General features: G+C 41.3%; 3 protein-coding genes across 3 annotated transcripts; 1 reads left to right on the top strand and 2 right to left on the bottom strand.

Moving 5' to 3' along the window:
• Positions 1–2,274: 2,274 nt before the first annotated feature.
• Positions 2,275–3,787, top strand: EAF02_011058 (uncharacterized protein; the record flags this gene model as incomplete). Its single annotated transcript, XM_038907106.1, has 3 exons — positions 2,275–2,547; positions 2,614–2,776; positions 2,841–3,787. 3 exons carry the CDS (start codon positions 2,275–2,277, stop codon positions 3,785–3,787), a joined length of 1,383 nt encoding a protein of 460 aa, XP_038753132.1.
• Positions 3,788–5,375: 1,588 nt separating this feature from the next.
• Positions 5,376–7,413, bottom strand: EAF02_011059 (uncharacterized protein; the record flags this gene model as incomplete). The annotated part of the gene is made up of 4 exons (XM_038907107.1): positions 5,376–6,153; positions 6,226–6,385; positions 6,455–6,690; positions 7,319–7,413. 4 exons carry the CDS (start codon positions 7,411–7,413, stop codon positions 5,376–5,378), a joined length of 1,269 nt encoding a protein of 422 aa, XP_038753133.1.
• A 1,217-nt stretch (positions 7,414–8,630) lies between these two features.
• On the bottom strand, positions 8,631–13,412 carry EAF02_011060 (uncharacterized protein; the record flags this gene model as incomplete). The annotated part of the gene is made up of 10 exons (XM_038907108.1): positions 8,631–9,570; positions 9,624–10,080; positions 10,130–10,334; positions 10,384–10,806; positions 10,857–11,348; positions 11,401–12,330; positions 12,381–12,819; positions 12,874–12,938; positions 12,995–13,023; positions 13,094–13,412. 10 exons carry the CDS (start codon positions 13,410–13,412, stop codon positions 8,631–8,633), a joined length of 4,299 nt encoding a protein of 1,432 aa, XP_038753134.1.
• Between the last annotated feature and the right edge of the window lie 1,230 nt (positions 13,413–14,642).

The raw sequence follows: 14,642 nt of genomic DNA on the forward strand, positions 1-14,642 counted from the left end.
AAGCTTTTTGAGAAACGAATTGGTGATTGTATAAACCAAGTTATTTTGTAAAATGTTATTAATATCTTTTAATTGTTTTTGATATATATATCCTTCGATAAGGAAGGCTATATACAAAAGTTTCTTTTTCTCAATATCAAATATAATAACATTAGACATTCAGTAGATTTGTAATTCTTGTTTTCAAACTAGATATTTGTTTTGTTATACTATTACACCAGTTTTCTCTCCTTTAAAGATTTTCGGGTTTTTGAAGGTTTGTTATCAAATGCCAGTAAGTGAATTGAGGGTCTGGGCTGGTATATTTTGCAATAGTTAGGAAAGTTGGTTTTGTAATACTATATTTAATTATATTTGGATTTATAAATGGATTTATATATTGACTAGGGCTATATGTTTGTTATTCAGATCTGCATCTATCCTAGTCTATATGTTATAAAGTGACTCTAATGAATTATTAATAATACTATATAAATAATGTAAGTATAATTATTTATTTTTAGAAAGACTAAGCACTGGGTTTCGAAGATTGGAATTAGAAATACTTGAAAATTTATTTACAAGTTATTGTTATTCAGTAAAGATAATTCGAATATTTGTTTTAAGATTATTGGGTATTTGAATTCTATTTTCTGTAAACAACAAACTAGGTGTATTTGTTATTTTAAAGGCGAAGATAAAGATGAGGATAAAGACGAAGATAAGGATAAAGACGAAGACGAGGACAAAGATAAGGGTGAAGATGAAGTCTCTATCAGAATATTGTTATTAAGGTCGGATTACTATTGATATATAGTAATGGGACCTTTAAGAAGGTAGAATATACTATTATGGTGCAAGGGATAGATACTAGATTGGATATATGATATTCTACAAAGAGATTGAAAGTGGTACAATGTAACTTTGCCATATAATGGCAAAGATGACTAAGCATCCACTACGCTAATATACTACGCTAGTGAACCCGTGACATAATAAATACTGTTCTATCAGAGCTAGGCGATTATGTAATATGTGGGATTCTGATTGCGGTCATATTACAAACAATTTTTCGAGGAGAATTATAATATTTATATTAGTATTTGATAAATATATATATGCAGAAAGCAAATATATGGTAGTGGAGAACAAATAAATTCACTATGCTATCGTAGGTCATGAGCTAGTATATGAGTATATAGTATATAAGAGGGAATAGACTAATATTAGTCTATTATGGGAAGCTGGCTCGTATTAACAACTAAATAGCTATGAAACACGTGATTTTCATGAAACAGTATATGATATTCTTATTTTCTTTTTCTATATTCGAGGGGAAAAGGCCTTATTTTATGCTTTTTCCTACTAATCTAGCTTTCCACTTTCATTTATTTCTCGTAGATCTCTTCCTAATCCAGCCATTCCATCAAATAAAGCTTTTCTTTCTTATTCCTTATTCGATTTCGCTAGTACTATGTCGATCTTACTACAAATGGACTGAAAGAACTAATAAAGAGCTAATAAAGAATTGATTTTCAGGTCGTTCTAGGCTAAGAGCTCTCTTAAGCGACGATCATATGATCTGATCATATGATATTGTGATTTGCTCTTAGTATACTATATGAATATAGAACTATATATATATATAAAAAAGATATATTATTATATTATTTTTTATATAAAAACAATATAATTGAATTGGTTTTAGATATCCTCGATCAGCGCCGAGGACTACACTCCGTGGAAAAGGCAAGAATCATTTTCTCGAGCTTGTGTGTCCAACCAGGACAATCAATCAGATTTTCTCAAAATTTTGATCACAGTCTATATTGAAAAGATTTAATGCTTACAATAGAACTTGAGTGTCTTAAGATTTTAAGGCAATGTTTCTAGAGATTTTTTGGACATGCCCCATGCTTTGCTGTTGGACCTGCTAATAATAGCATCAATTCCCGAGGTCATTAATATCAGGGAATACGTACACCCCCGGGCGGCGGGGTCAGTAGAGACCGCTTTCATAGCATCTACCACGAGGGTCCTTCCGAATTTTCCTGTCCGCTTACTCGTTCTCCTCACGTGATAAGTCTCATGTTAAAAAAAAAGTTGATACTTTGTAGCTCAAGCAGCCACTTGGTTTGTTGGTTTGTGGTATATATAGTATGATGAGGGATACTAAGATGGAGTATATATTTCACATTCCAATCTACTTTGCTATATTGAAAGACACTTCATCTCTACTGTCAAAAGCTATTATCTCATACCAAACATTAACTACTAAACATCTACACAATCACCATGTCAGTTTCTAGTCAACTTGTGCCATTAAGGGTCACAATTAGCCCTAGTAATAGTCACTACATTTACTTTCCTGCCGAAAAAGACCACAATGGCAGAGACGTAAGACGACTTATAATTTTCAGGGAGTTGAAGGTTGAATATGTAAACGCTGATCAAGTTAAACCACAAGATAGCGAGAAAGTCAAGTGCTATATCAAAGTCGGCACTAAATCCAAGGATTTCATCAATGAATCGACAAAAGAGGGAAAATATCTTTCTGAAAAGCACAATGTAGGTATCATCTAATATTCAGAAAGGATCACTGTAAAATTTGCCTACTAATCTTTTGTTATATAGCCTAAGAATAAAATGAATCGCGTAATGGATGTTTGGGCGTCGAAAGGCTGGGTTTTTGATGCTGACGGCAGACCTCTGCCATCTTCTCTCCCAGCTCCATCTGAACAGTCAAGGGCCAAAACTGACGCGTCGAAAGATCCCAAAGAGAAGAAAAAGCTCTTTGGTAATACTCTCCCACCTCTAACAAAAGAACAAATAGCCAAATCGGAGGTGTCAGTCTGCAGTAGATAGCAAAACGAAAAAGGTGAAGGCAGAAGAAAGAACAGCACAGGGAAAACAGCCAATCAGGAATGAGGTATCAAATAAAGCTGGAGATAGTAGAAGAGTCCCCAATCCTCTCTCAACTTCATCTAAACCAATGGACGCCAGTACCTCTAGACGGGGACATTCCGAGGTGTTAGATAGTGACTCCGATGAGTCTTTATTCGTCTCACAAAGAAAACCCACGCATTCAAAGTCTGCAGCAGGTGACCAGACGAGAAAGGCGTCCAGGAATCCTTTAGCGAAGAAATTGTTTCCATCGGACGAAGAAGATAATTCCGCATCTTTAGAATCGCGCCCTAAGCCAAAAGCCACAGGAGGCAAAACTATAGAACCTCCTAAGCCTGCCAAGAAGACGACGACGAATTCTGATCTAGCGGGCGACAAGTCCAAAAGAAGAGAGGGAGGTGGAAGACCAAAGCCCGAGAGTGTTAGAGCGACTGATGCATCGAGTCGTGGAACCGCAAAGAGGCGTGATGATCGTAGTATAAGCAGAAGCAGACCTGCTAAGAAGCCTGAATTCCAGCAACAAGGCGAAGACAGTTCCCGTACTTCCTCTGGTCCACCCCAAAAAGCAGCAGTAAGGCAAGGACTAGCAGTAAGTAAACAAAGCACGAGCACTGGTAAAAGTAGTTCATCCAGAACACGCACTGGCAATGAGCTTGCACCAAACACAGGCGTATATTACAAGTCTAAAGGTAAATACACCTCGGGGAGAAAAACTTGGTCTGACGAAGAGATTGACCCAAACAGACCACCAACAGAAAAGGAGCTACAAGACATGGAGCTAGAAGATGCGGAAAAGATGTGGAAAAAAGAAGCATGGAACAATGCTTTAGTAAAATCAAGCTCGGATTACATAGAAACAAATAGACGGGATAAAAATCGACGGTCATGGTGGGAGAATAGGTAGAGAAGCAAATATATATAAAGTAGATCAACAAGTACTGGGGTCACTTGAATTATAACAAATTGAAAATAAACTCCATACAACATATAGAAGAATGTAATATCCACATTGTGCTATATATTCGGTACTCCCGAGGTCTTCCTTGACAGATCTGACTATTTTCAGCCCTTATGGCGTTTACAAAGTACCCTCATTTCCCTTGCGCAGGGTTACGGATCTCAGCAGCCAACAGAGTATCCTCAAGAGCTAATATCTTTGTACTCTCTACAAATGTAGATTAAAACAGCAATTGTTGCTCAAAAAATGTATTTTGGTGAGCTTTCTTGATGACAAGCAATACGATCTCTAACTAAAGATGATGCGAAGAGCATCGAGAAGCGTTTGAAAAATCTAGAGTTAAGAGTCGGCACTTACAGAAGGGAGGTTTATCTGAAAGTGTATGACTATATACGACAAGATTGAATTCGCAAATCCGAAATTTTTCTTCTAAATAATGATTATGTAACTTCTACCAAGGCACACACATTGAAAGTTAAAAGCCTTCACTTCTTTAAATCTCCTGATAACATACAATTCAGATATAAGTAAGGCGTAACACATCCTATCTGCAATCCTTATTTGCAATATATTATCACGCTGTACCAACGATTCTAGATAAATATTGGTATCGATAAGCAATGAGAAATTGGGAAATAGAAGCTTCGAGACACTAAGTCCAGAATTCGAGGTAGGGAAGATGCCTCCAGAGACGAGTTTTGCTTGGAATTGTGATAGATGAAGTATTTTGTAACTACCTACCGAGCTACTTTTTAGGTCTTGTATATAATGCGAGGAGAATGTCTTGGAATGTGGGATCGATGTCATATAGATAGGTATTCACCAGAAGTTCAAAAATCGAGAGCAAAAATCGGCTGAAATTTTTCTCGATGCTGTGATCTTTGGTGTTGTTCGAGATATAAATGAGATTCGCACTAAGTATGTGGGCAAATAAAAGCAAGGGTTTCCCAATCCCTTTTCATCTACTTTCTTCCTCATGTCGAAACATCCGCTATTTCCTAGTACTCTTCAACCTCCGCGTTCCCTCGGTGAAGCGGAATCAACTATTTGATAGCAGTCACTACTGTGCAGCATTCAAGATCCCAGCAAGCTTCACACCCCAATCAAAAGTGATTACCCTCGGCCGAAATCGCCCTCATATCTTGCAAGAGCTCTTCCCAACCAAGAGGACCCATCACCCAGTCTATCGTCCAAGAACCAATTTACTATTCTCTGCTCTTCAGGCAAAACGTCTGGTCTAGGTATTTTATTCTGCGTATCCAATCCCTCTCTCGCCAGGAATAGAATAGCGGATGGTATCTTTCTGCCTGGCAAACTTGCTCACTTGGTACCTTGACAACTGTTGATTTGCCAGCGTAGAATGATCATTTTTTCCTCTTCTCTTTTCTTGAATCTCTTCCGAGTTAGTCGCGCGGACTTCCATGTTTGAATCTAAAAAGTCCACTAGGGCTTTTGGAAGCGAGGTTGAGAAGGTGGGACATGCAGTGTCAATCATGAATAGCTTCTCAACCTCATTGTCGTCTTCGAGAAGCTGTCATATAATCTCATAGGCTACCACACCGCCGATAGAGTACCTTCCGATCAGGTATGGGCCTTCGGGCTGCTTCCGCTTGATTTCTGCTACGTAAACAGTAGCGAGCTCCTCAAGTGTAGGTGGTTGTCTCGGATCGGGTTTAATTATTGTGAAGGGAATATTAAGCGCATAGACAGACACATTCTCAACAGCAACCAATGACGGCTTTAGGCCTCTAAATAAAGCTCCAGAACCGAATCCACCAGGGACAAGGAATAACTTTCGATTTCCTGAAGCCAAATTCGCACGATGCAAAAGCATGGAGGTCGCTTTAGCATGAAAAGGGACCTCGGTATCGGCAAGCATGCCGCAAATGACTCGAAAGCCTCGGGACTCCCGACTTATTCCATCGGGCCAGTCAACGTGGGAGAACCCAGCCAGCAGCTTGCATATCTCGTTCCCAGGCCCAAACACTTTGCATTGCGTAGAGACGACCATCATCAAATAGCCACCATCTGGAGGAGTCTCCTCGATGTTGAGTTTCATAAACTTCATACATTCGACATCCTTAAATGTTGTTTTCATAGCGCGTGCGACTAGCAACGTCGAGATATCGGTGAAAGTGTACATAAAGGGGAGTCCAATGGCTTGTAAGAAGGGAACAAGGTGCTTAGTGGTGCCCCCGGTACCAGCACCTACTTCGAGGATATGTAAAGGGTCATGTTCAAAACTCCGACAGCGAATGATTGCCGAAACAAAATCACAAAGTACTTTCACAGCAGCGAGTGCATCTGACGTGCTGAAATTAAAGTCATAAACGAGGCTACGGCCTTTTCATTACCGTATAAGAAAGAGATGGGATTAACGTCACCAGTGAAAACAATCTGCCAGTTGAGGACCCGCAAGAGCTATAATTCTGTTCATTGGTAAGTAATAAGGGAAGTCTGCAATGAGCTTAATACTCAAATCTTTGGCAGACATGGCTTTATTGTCAAAGTCTTTGGCAGCGGAGCCACATGCGAATTCATCCCCTATTTTCTCGACGACTCCTGCCTCTTCCAAGATTTCCCAGAGCCGTAGAATCTCTCTTCAATACTTACTAAGTGTGAGTTTTACAGCAGGTAGCTTCTCCCCTTGGCGAAATCTTTTGATAGGACAGCCAAGTTTCTCAAAACCTTCTATGATGAAGGCTGTGACAGTCTTCAGCTGGTCTGGGTATACCTTATCCCAGTAACTGAAGTAATTGGTGGTTTTAGCATGAATATCGAAGCTGTGACGAATATCCTGAAAAGTTGCATGTATTGAAGCGGCGTCATTTTTGGTCGAAGTCGTCCCTCTTTGTTTTCAGTCAGGTTTATTTTCGTGTAAAAAGCCGCTGCGCCATCACCACTTGAATCTGAACTTGCTGGCAAAGATTTCGACGGACTAGTTATTGGAGTCTGCACTAAATCAACATCCGATGCACCAGGAATCAAAGTAAAGATAGATGCCACATCGACTATTGAAGCGAATTCTGTCGTCGATATATCGACCCAAATTCTTCATTCAGCTTGCTGATAATCTCTGTTGCAACAAGAGAATCGGGCGCCTAGGTTGTCAAGATTGAATCCATCTCCATTTCTGCAATTGGCACGCCGAGAGATTCACTCAGAATCTTGAAGACATCCTTGTCCAGTCTGAAAATGTATCATTTGTTGTCTCGAAAGTGGAGACTGGACTTTGTTTCTCGTCACTATCACTACCGGTATCAGCAATGTGGCCACCAACTCGCGAAGAGATCAGATCACATAAAGATGTGACATCGGTTAATCGTTCAAATCACCAGTTGAGATATCAATTCTGAATTTGTCTAAGATTTTAGCCTGGATTTCTGAGTTCACCAGTGAGTCGGTTCGGTACCAAGCTCATCTAGCGTGACCTGTTTTCATAATCATCGAACTCGAACTTCTAGACTGATCCATTACTTAGTCGCGGCTTCATATACTTCATCTTTAGCCTCTGTGGCATATAGAATGTGAACAGCAATAGTGTCAAGTGTTGAGAGGGGGGCTATTTCCATGGGATCTCTGACATCTACAATTTCATAGCCCTCACCAACAAGCTGTTTTGGTACGTGAACAAGGTTTCATCTGGCTGCCCGTTACCGGTAAGGAAGATCACTCTTCCAAGGCTAAGCGGTTCCTCGCTTAAAAACGCTGGGACCAGGCGACCCTGTGGTTTAAGTTGTTGGCGTTCATGACCGCTTGCTTCCTCTGAGTCCAGTGGTCTCGGTGATAAAATAACCTACTACCAACATTTATCAAATTCTAGAACGTGGGGAAAGTAAGTGGAACGTTGCGAATGTTCAGAATATTATCATCCTCGTGTTTCAAAGAGCTTATTTATCTCTCCTACTCAATATCTCGCAACATAGATTTCTAGACCGCGCCCGCTGCTTTCTAAAATCCCATCTATCGTGGCCCTGCAGCTAAGCTATTGAAGTCTGATATGAACCTCGAATCACTAGTCTGTAGATGTAGATGCACTTGCTTCTTCAACGAGTAAGGCTAGCGGCTCTTCGGCTTCTTTCTCGTCTAACATAACAATACACCTGCTGTATATCACCCCCCAGTTGCAGCTAGCTTTTAGTGAAGTAATTTTTTAGGGCACTAGCCATGATTTCAGCTACTCTGGAAACACGCTTACAACCGCCGAAATACTCGGCCGATGTACGAACATGTAATCACCCAATCTCACAAAATCGACCAAACTTCTCAATCCATACAAGAAATCATCCTTGTGTTCATTCATATATTCCTATTCTTCTCGGGAATTATCCCTATGCATCTCATCTAGCTCATCTCATCTCCTCTCATCACATCACACCTCATCTAGCTCATCTCATCTCCTCTCATCACATCACAATCCTAGCCTACTAAAAAGATAATCTGACTTCCCAACCACAGATATATCAATACCAATCATATCAATATCAACCTCCGCATTTTCCCTTTCCCCTGATATCCCCATAAACTCCTCGCAAAAATGCAAAATAGACAAATTTGGTTCCTACAAAACAGTAGACCTATGAACCAACAGATCCCCTCATGGTCTACACGATCCCTTATGTACTCCGAAGAAAATGCAATTAATTCCGTTACCTATCCATTTCATCCATAAAAGTATTTATTCATTAATACATCCATGAATCCATTCATCCATCCTGCCAGGTCAGTCCCTTCTCAATCCAAGGACCTCTCATACCATTTGGTATCAGACCTTACAATCAAAATGATATTATGACCATTTGATATCACCACTAGGCGGTCTCGTTGTTCTCCTCCTATTCAACTTATGCTCTGGCACACTAACCGCATTTGAAGACGTAGGTCTGATCGGTTCTCGTTCACGTTCTCTCTCTCGTGGCCTAACTCCATTCTCTCTATTTTCCCTTTTAAGATGTGATGGATCATCCCTAAGCTGCGGTGCCGCTATTGATGATCGTGATGCACGAAGGAGCGCCGTTCGAGGTAACCGGCTTTTGCTAACTGACGTCCCATTTGTTAAGTCACCGCTCGCTTTTCGCATAATGGATGTTGTGCCCTCTGTAGTTCTAGGTCGATAATGCACAGATTCGGTACTACTAGATGCCGTCGATGTGATACCCGAGCGCCTATAAGGTGTAACACTTCCATCAATGAATGCTGACGTTTGTGACATTCGACTAGCCTGAGTGGGCGTCAAAGGCGTCGACGCGCTATGTTGAAGAGAAGGTGCCGTGAAAGAACTTCCACGTCTAGGGGCCAATCGAGACCTTGAACCACTTCCACTTTCTGAGGCTTTATCCAAATTGAACTTGACTAGCTCACTTGCCATATTTCTTACCAGCACAGCGCTATCATTCTCAGCGAGATGTTGTATCACTTCAAACAAGGCGTGATGCCTGATGCTTTCTGCTTCATCACCACTAGCATCGCATATGCTTCGAACAATGCGTAGCAAATTTAATCGCACAACAGCCTTCTTGTGGTTAAGTTTTTGCAGGATGCCAGTGAACAGATCAGTCCGGGTAAGAGAGCCAGCAATAGGCGAACTTAATCGTAGGAGCTTTTGTAAAGGCTCCAGTAAATTATAGTCGAAGGCATTTGCTTTGGATACAGTAAAACATTGAACTATCATTGCAGTAAAATTACCCTCTAGTAGAGCCTTTTCAACTCTGGCCGTCTCCTCTTGGAGCCTGTATAACACGATCAGTATGCAAGTTTGTTACCTATGGGATTCTAAACATACCAAATGAATATAGCGTCCAAAGCGGTGACCTGCCAGTATTGATCTTCTAATAATGAAACATAAAACTGTAATCCCTTGTTCTGCCAAAGATATTTACGTCCAACTTTCCCCGAATGTGCCATATCACATAAGATTGGGAGCGCAAATTCCTTCGGAGGGCGTTTCGTCTTCATTATTCGTTGGAGTAATGGTATTATACCGTTGAAGGCTGCGTCCTCCTGTCGCTCCTTACTCAGTCGACATAAATTGTACATCGTATTCAGAACTTGATTAGAAATCTCGCGGAAGTGATCAGGCGTGCGCTTCATACTTGAGCTTAGCAGATCGATTAGAAGTTCGATGGCGTTTGCGGCATGTAAAGATTCGAGAGTTGTTGATAACATGGATAAGTTCTTGATGAACTTGAGCATGGTGATTTGATGCGCGGGTGTCATTCGTCTCAGATCTTTGAGAACCCCTGAAATGTTGTTAGAACAATCGTACCGCAAACAGACAAGAAAACCTACGTTTGAGTACTACATGATCAGCCACGACTTCCTTGACGTAGTTTTCTGCTTGAGAGAAAAGATAGAATATATTGACAATTCGGCCTTCAATAAGTTCAGAGAGTTCATCATCTTCATCTAACACGCGGTCCAAAACGAGCGCTAATGGGGATAAGATCTTGCTTCTCGAGAAGATGCGACAGAAATCATTCTTTGGAGTTGGCCCCTGTTAGGGTGTTAGTTTATCGGCTCGAGTATCATATAAACCAACATACCTGAAGCTCAAACACATTCCAAATACCATTGACACCGATGAGAACCAAATCCCTAGCATCATCATAGTCCTCGTCGAGAAATTCAACAAGGACATTCAGTCCACCAGCACTGACAAACATTTGAAGTGTCAAAGTAGAAGTTTGATACATTTGTCTTACAAAAGCAGCAGCCTCAAGACGTATCTCATTCGAGTATTGCCTAGCAGCAAACTTTGTGATGATAGGAATTCCTCCAACAAAGCAAAGATTTTCTTGAATTTCGACATCATTCGAAATGATTGCATTGACGACCTTCAATAATCTCAATATCATACTTTGACGGCTTTTCAGGGTACACGGTTCTAGTATCTCCAAAATTGGAAGCATTCCATGAGCACTGATTATCAGGCCCTTGCATCCTCGGACTCGTAACAAAATATCAAGCTGATTCACACATTAACACAGTGATACATCATAATTAGCAAGAAACATACCAATTGTTCAGACAATTCAGACAATACATGCTCGGCTTGTGTTGCTTTCAGTGAACTCACCAATCCTTCCACTGATGCGCATAATCGAGCATGTTTATCTCTGGCAATGTTGGCTTGTAAATCCATTTCATCGAAACCTTGCTCCAATGAGGCAAATGGGTCATCTTCATCATCCTCGTCACCAAGCCAGGAGTTGTGTGAAAATTTTGAGTTGATCATTAGCGCTTCTCCCGAGCCTTTGTCAGTCTCAATCCTAGGAACTACAGCCCCACGTGGATCAAATATATCTGAAAAATCTTCATCATCTTCATTTTCCGCGTATTTTTGTATCTCAACTGATGAGTTTGTACGATGTATGGATGGGTTGTCATGAGAATTGGGAGTGGTTTTTCTTCGTAAGCTGCTGCCTCCATTTGTGGTAGGAGATTGAGCAGAACGCGGAACGCTTGTCAGGTCAGATGGGTGGAAGAGTTTCGGAGAAAGAGCATCGTCCTAAATTCATCCATATTAGTGATGCGCAGGGCAGCTTACTTGGGATACTGACTTTAATTATATCCAATCTTTTGTCAAAAATGCTATCATTGTCAACGAATAGGTCTGAATAGTCTTCTACGGTAGTCTCGCGATACATTATTGCCGGCCTGGAAGGCAAGGCAAATTTACCCTCAGCCCGTGCCTTGACAGGAGATCTCGGACGAGAAGGAATAGATGGCTTTCTGGAAAAACTTCTAGGAGAAAGGTCTTCTTCAAAATCTATGTTAGTGGGAGCTTTGATTTTGTATGGTCGAATTGTCTCCAATTCATGGCCATCCGTCTCGACATGGGTTTTGGGACCCTTAATTGTCACAAGATCGCCCTCAAAGTTATTATCCCAATTATCGGATTCATCATTTGCGAACTCGAATGATGCAAAAGACTTGAGACGATCAGCGGAAAGGAGGCCTCCGAAATTGTCATGAGGCTTTAGATGTGGAAGTTGAAGCGCACTTGGAGATATAGAAGAAGCGAAGTCATCATCCCAATTATCGTCCGCTTCGACAGTCAGTTTCCACAAGGAATTTTTGAAATTTCCTAGTGAGACTCGCTTACCTGCAGTTTCTGGAGACCTGAAAGAACTCGCCAAACTTTTCGGTTTAGCCACAGAGAGGGGGCCCTTCGGAGGGGTGATCATATTATTGCTTTGCGATTCATTATGAATGTTCCTCAGAGGAGGATCTCGACGGGCTGGTAAGGGGCTACCAAGCTGTTGCGACCTCGTAGAAGTACGAAATGTTCCGGCACTGGTGGGAGATTTTAAAGCCTCATTCCACTGCTTCACCTCTTCGACCGCTTCATTGAAATTCGTTGGGGGCTTTGCAATAGGAGCATCAGTTCTGCGTGAGCCCACGATCCAAGCATGTTTCAACAATTTTCGTGCAGAAACCCTTAGATTTGGGTCTTTTTGGAAACACTGAATAAGAAAATCTCGAGCCGCCTAGAAAATGTTTAGTCTTGGCTTCAAAGAAGATATTAACGTCGACTCACTGGTGAAACTCCTTCGGGCAAAGGAGGGTGATCATCATTGACAATAGCAAACAAGGCTGGCATAGGAGCCAATTTGTGATACGGAGGCTTACCCTCAAGTAGTTCAATTACCGTGCAACCCAAACTCCAGATATCAGATGCGGGTGTTGCACCAGAAAGTTGAATGATTTCAGGAGCCATCCAGTACGGGGTTCCAACAACTTGTGCCTCCTTGTCTGCTCCAGCAAGAGTGCTAGTAGACACACCAAAATCCGCCAGCTTAACCTTTCCATCTTTTGTTGTAAGAATATTCGCGCCCTTTATGTCCCTGTGAATAACACCCTGATCGTGCAGATATTGGAGTCCTAAAAGTATTTGTCCCATATAAACGCCAACCAGGTTTTCAGGAAATTTCCCATAGCTTTTGCAAATCGAGTGTAGGGAACCATTTTCGCAATACCTTAGAATTCTGTCAGTATAATGTGGTAAGAAAACAGAGCACAAGATGTCTTACTCTAGAATTATGTTCAAGCAGTCTGAAGACTTAACGAAACCAAGATATTTGACAATATTGTCGTGCTAATAAATGTCAGCTCAAACGGCTTTGCCTCCTCCCAACTCAATTGCAAACCTACATGCAGATTTTGAGAAGGTCTATTTCGGCCTGCACATGGTATTAGTACGTAGTCCAAACTATCTCACATTTGAGTCTACCTCAATCATCCGCAATTCACTCTTGGGGAGGTCCCCCAGCTTGATCTGCTTCACAGCCACAGCTTCCCCCGTGCCCCAATTGAACGCCTTGTAGACCGAACCAAATGCTCCCTTCCCGAGACATTCTCCTAGACGCTGAACATTTATAAGTAGGTTGTATTTCCTGTATTGAGAATCTCGGGTGTGTACGTAGTCTTTGAGTCCTGGATCCTGCACAGCCTTTTCCTTTCTTTCTCTCCGCGGTGTCCCTGGAGTCCTTTCTGCCTTCGCACTCCCATTCACGCCCGCCGATCTCGAATTGCTTTGCCGGTCGGCTGAGGAAGGTGGACGAGAAACCATGGTCGGTGTGCGATGACCCCGGGTGGAAGGTTTCAGAGGGTGGAGAGGAGGGCTGCTAGAGGTATATTTCTCTGACAGATGGGGGATCTCATTGAAGCATCAGCTTTTCGTGTTTTGTGGACTAGATTCCTGTTCCTGTTTCACGACGATTATTTGGCGGGGTTATAGGACTATATTCAAGGTTGTCGATATCGGTGGATCCTGGCCCTCACTGCACGGCGAAAATAGCACGCGAGAGTGGATATAAAGAGATTCGCTGTTTGTATGATATTATGTAGAATTTGAATTTGATGTTTGTGTCTTGAAGATAATAAACATTCTTTATTGTTGAAGTATTGTGTATGAATGTTTGTCCAATCATTACAAAAAAAACACGAAGCGTGGTATTATGAGTTATGGAGCATTATCAGAAAGAGAGAAATTAAAACATTGGCAAGGCAAGATTAAACAAAATTGGCAAACAAGCGCCTACATGGGTGGATCCTGTTGAAGTCGCAACCACTCCCTCTCTCTGGCGAGCTGCATCTAAATAAAGTATGCCGTGCCTAGTAAGGCTGATAGTCGTAAATCATCACTTCGGTGATATCGTAGAGATAGATGGATAATCTTGATATGATAAGGGAACTGGCAACATCTGGTTTAACAATTGTCTCTTGGGAACGCCATTTATTGTTTGATTGTCTCATGGAGTTTCTTTTTTGATTGCTTTCAAATTGATGGGGTCAAAAAAAGGAATAATACCTCTTTTTATATGTGACAATACCTAGGTATATACAAAAAGGGAGGAAGGACTGAAATGATCAATCAACCAAACCACCCTGACTAAAAGTCATCTTTCAAACTCTTTTCATACTCATATCCACTCATTGATATCTCCACCACAGGTTACCTGCGAAGCATCTGATACCTCTGTACTAAAAATTGTCTAGAAAAACTGGACCCCTTTGTCATAAAACTAAGCATTTCGCCAGATTCAACTCCCCCATTTTGCCTTTTCAATGTCCAATAACTCCCTTATGTGGCTCGTAATCCAATATTCCTTGATCAAATTGATCTTCCTTTATGGCAATCATTAAATCATGAATGACGAACGCCCATATTACTGCTTGTTTGATCATAATCACGAACAAACAGAAAGTGTATTTCCCCGCTTGACCCAACGCCAGTATAATAATACAATATATCATCAGATTTGCGATAAATCATTCTGCAATAGCGTGCTTGATCGCC

The sequence above is a fragment of the Botrytis sinoallii genome, assembly GCF_014898435.1.
Source record: "Botrytis sinoallii strain Bc 23 chromosome Unknown BSIN_029, whole genome shotgun sequence".
Classification (NCBI taxonomy): Eukaryota; Fungi; Ascomycota; class Leotiomycetes; order Helotiales; family Sclerotiniaceae; genus Botrytis; species Botrytis sinoallii.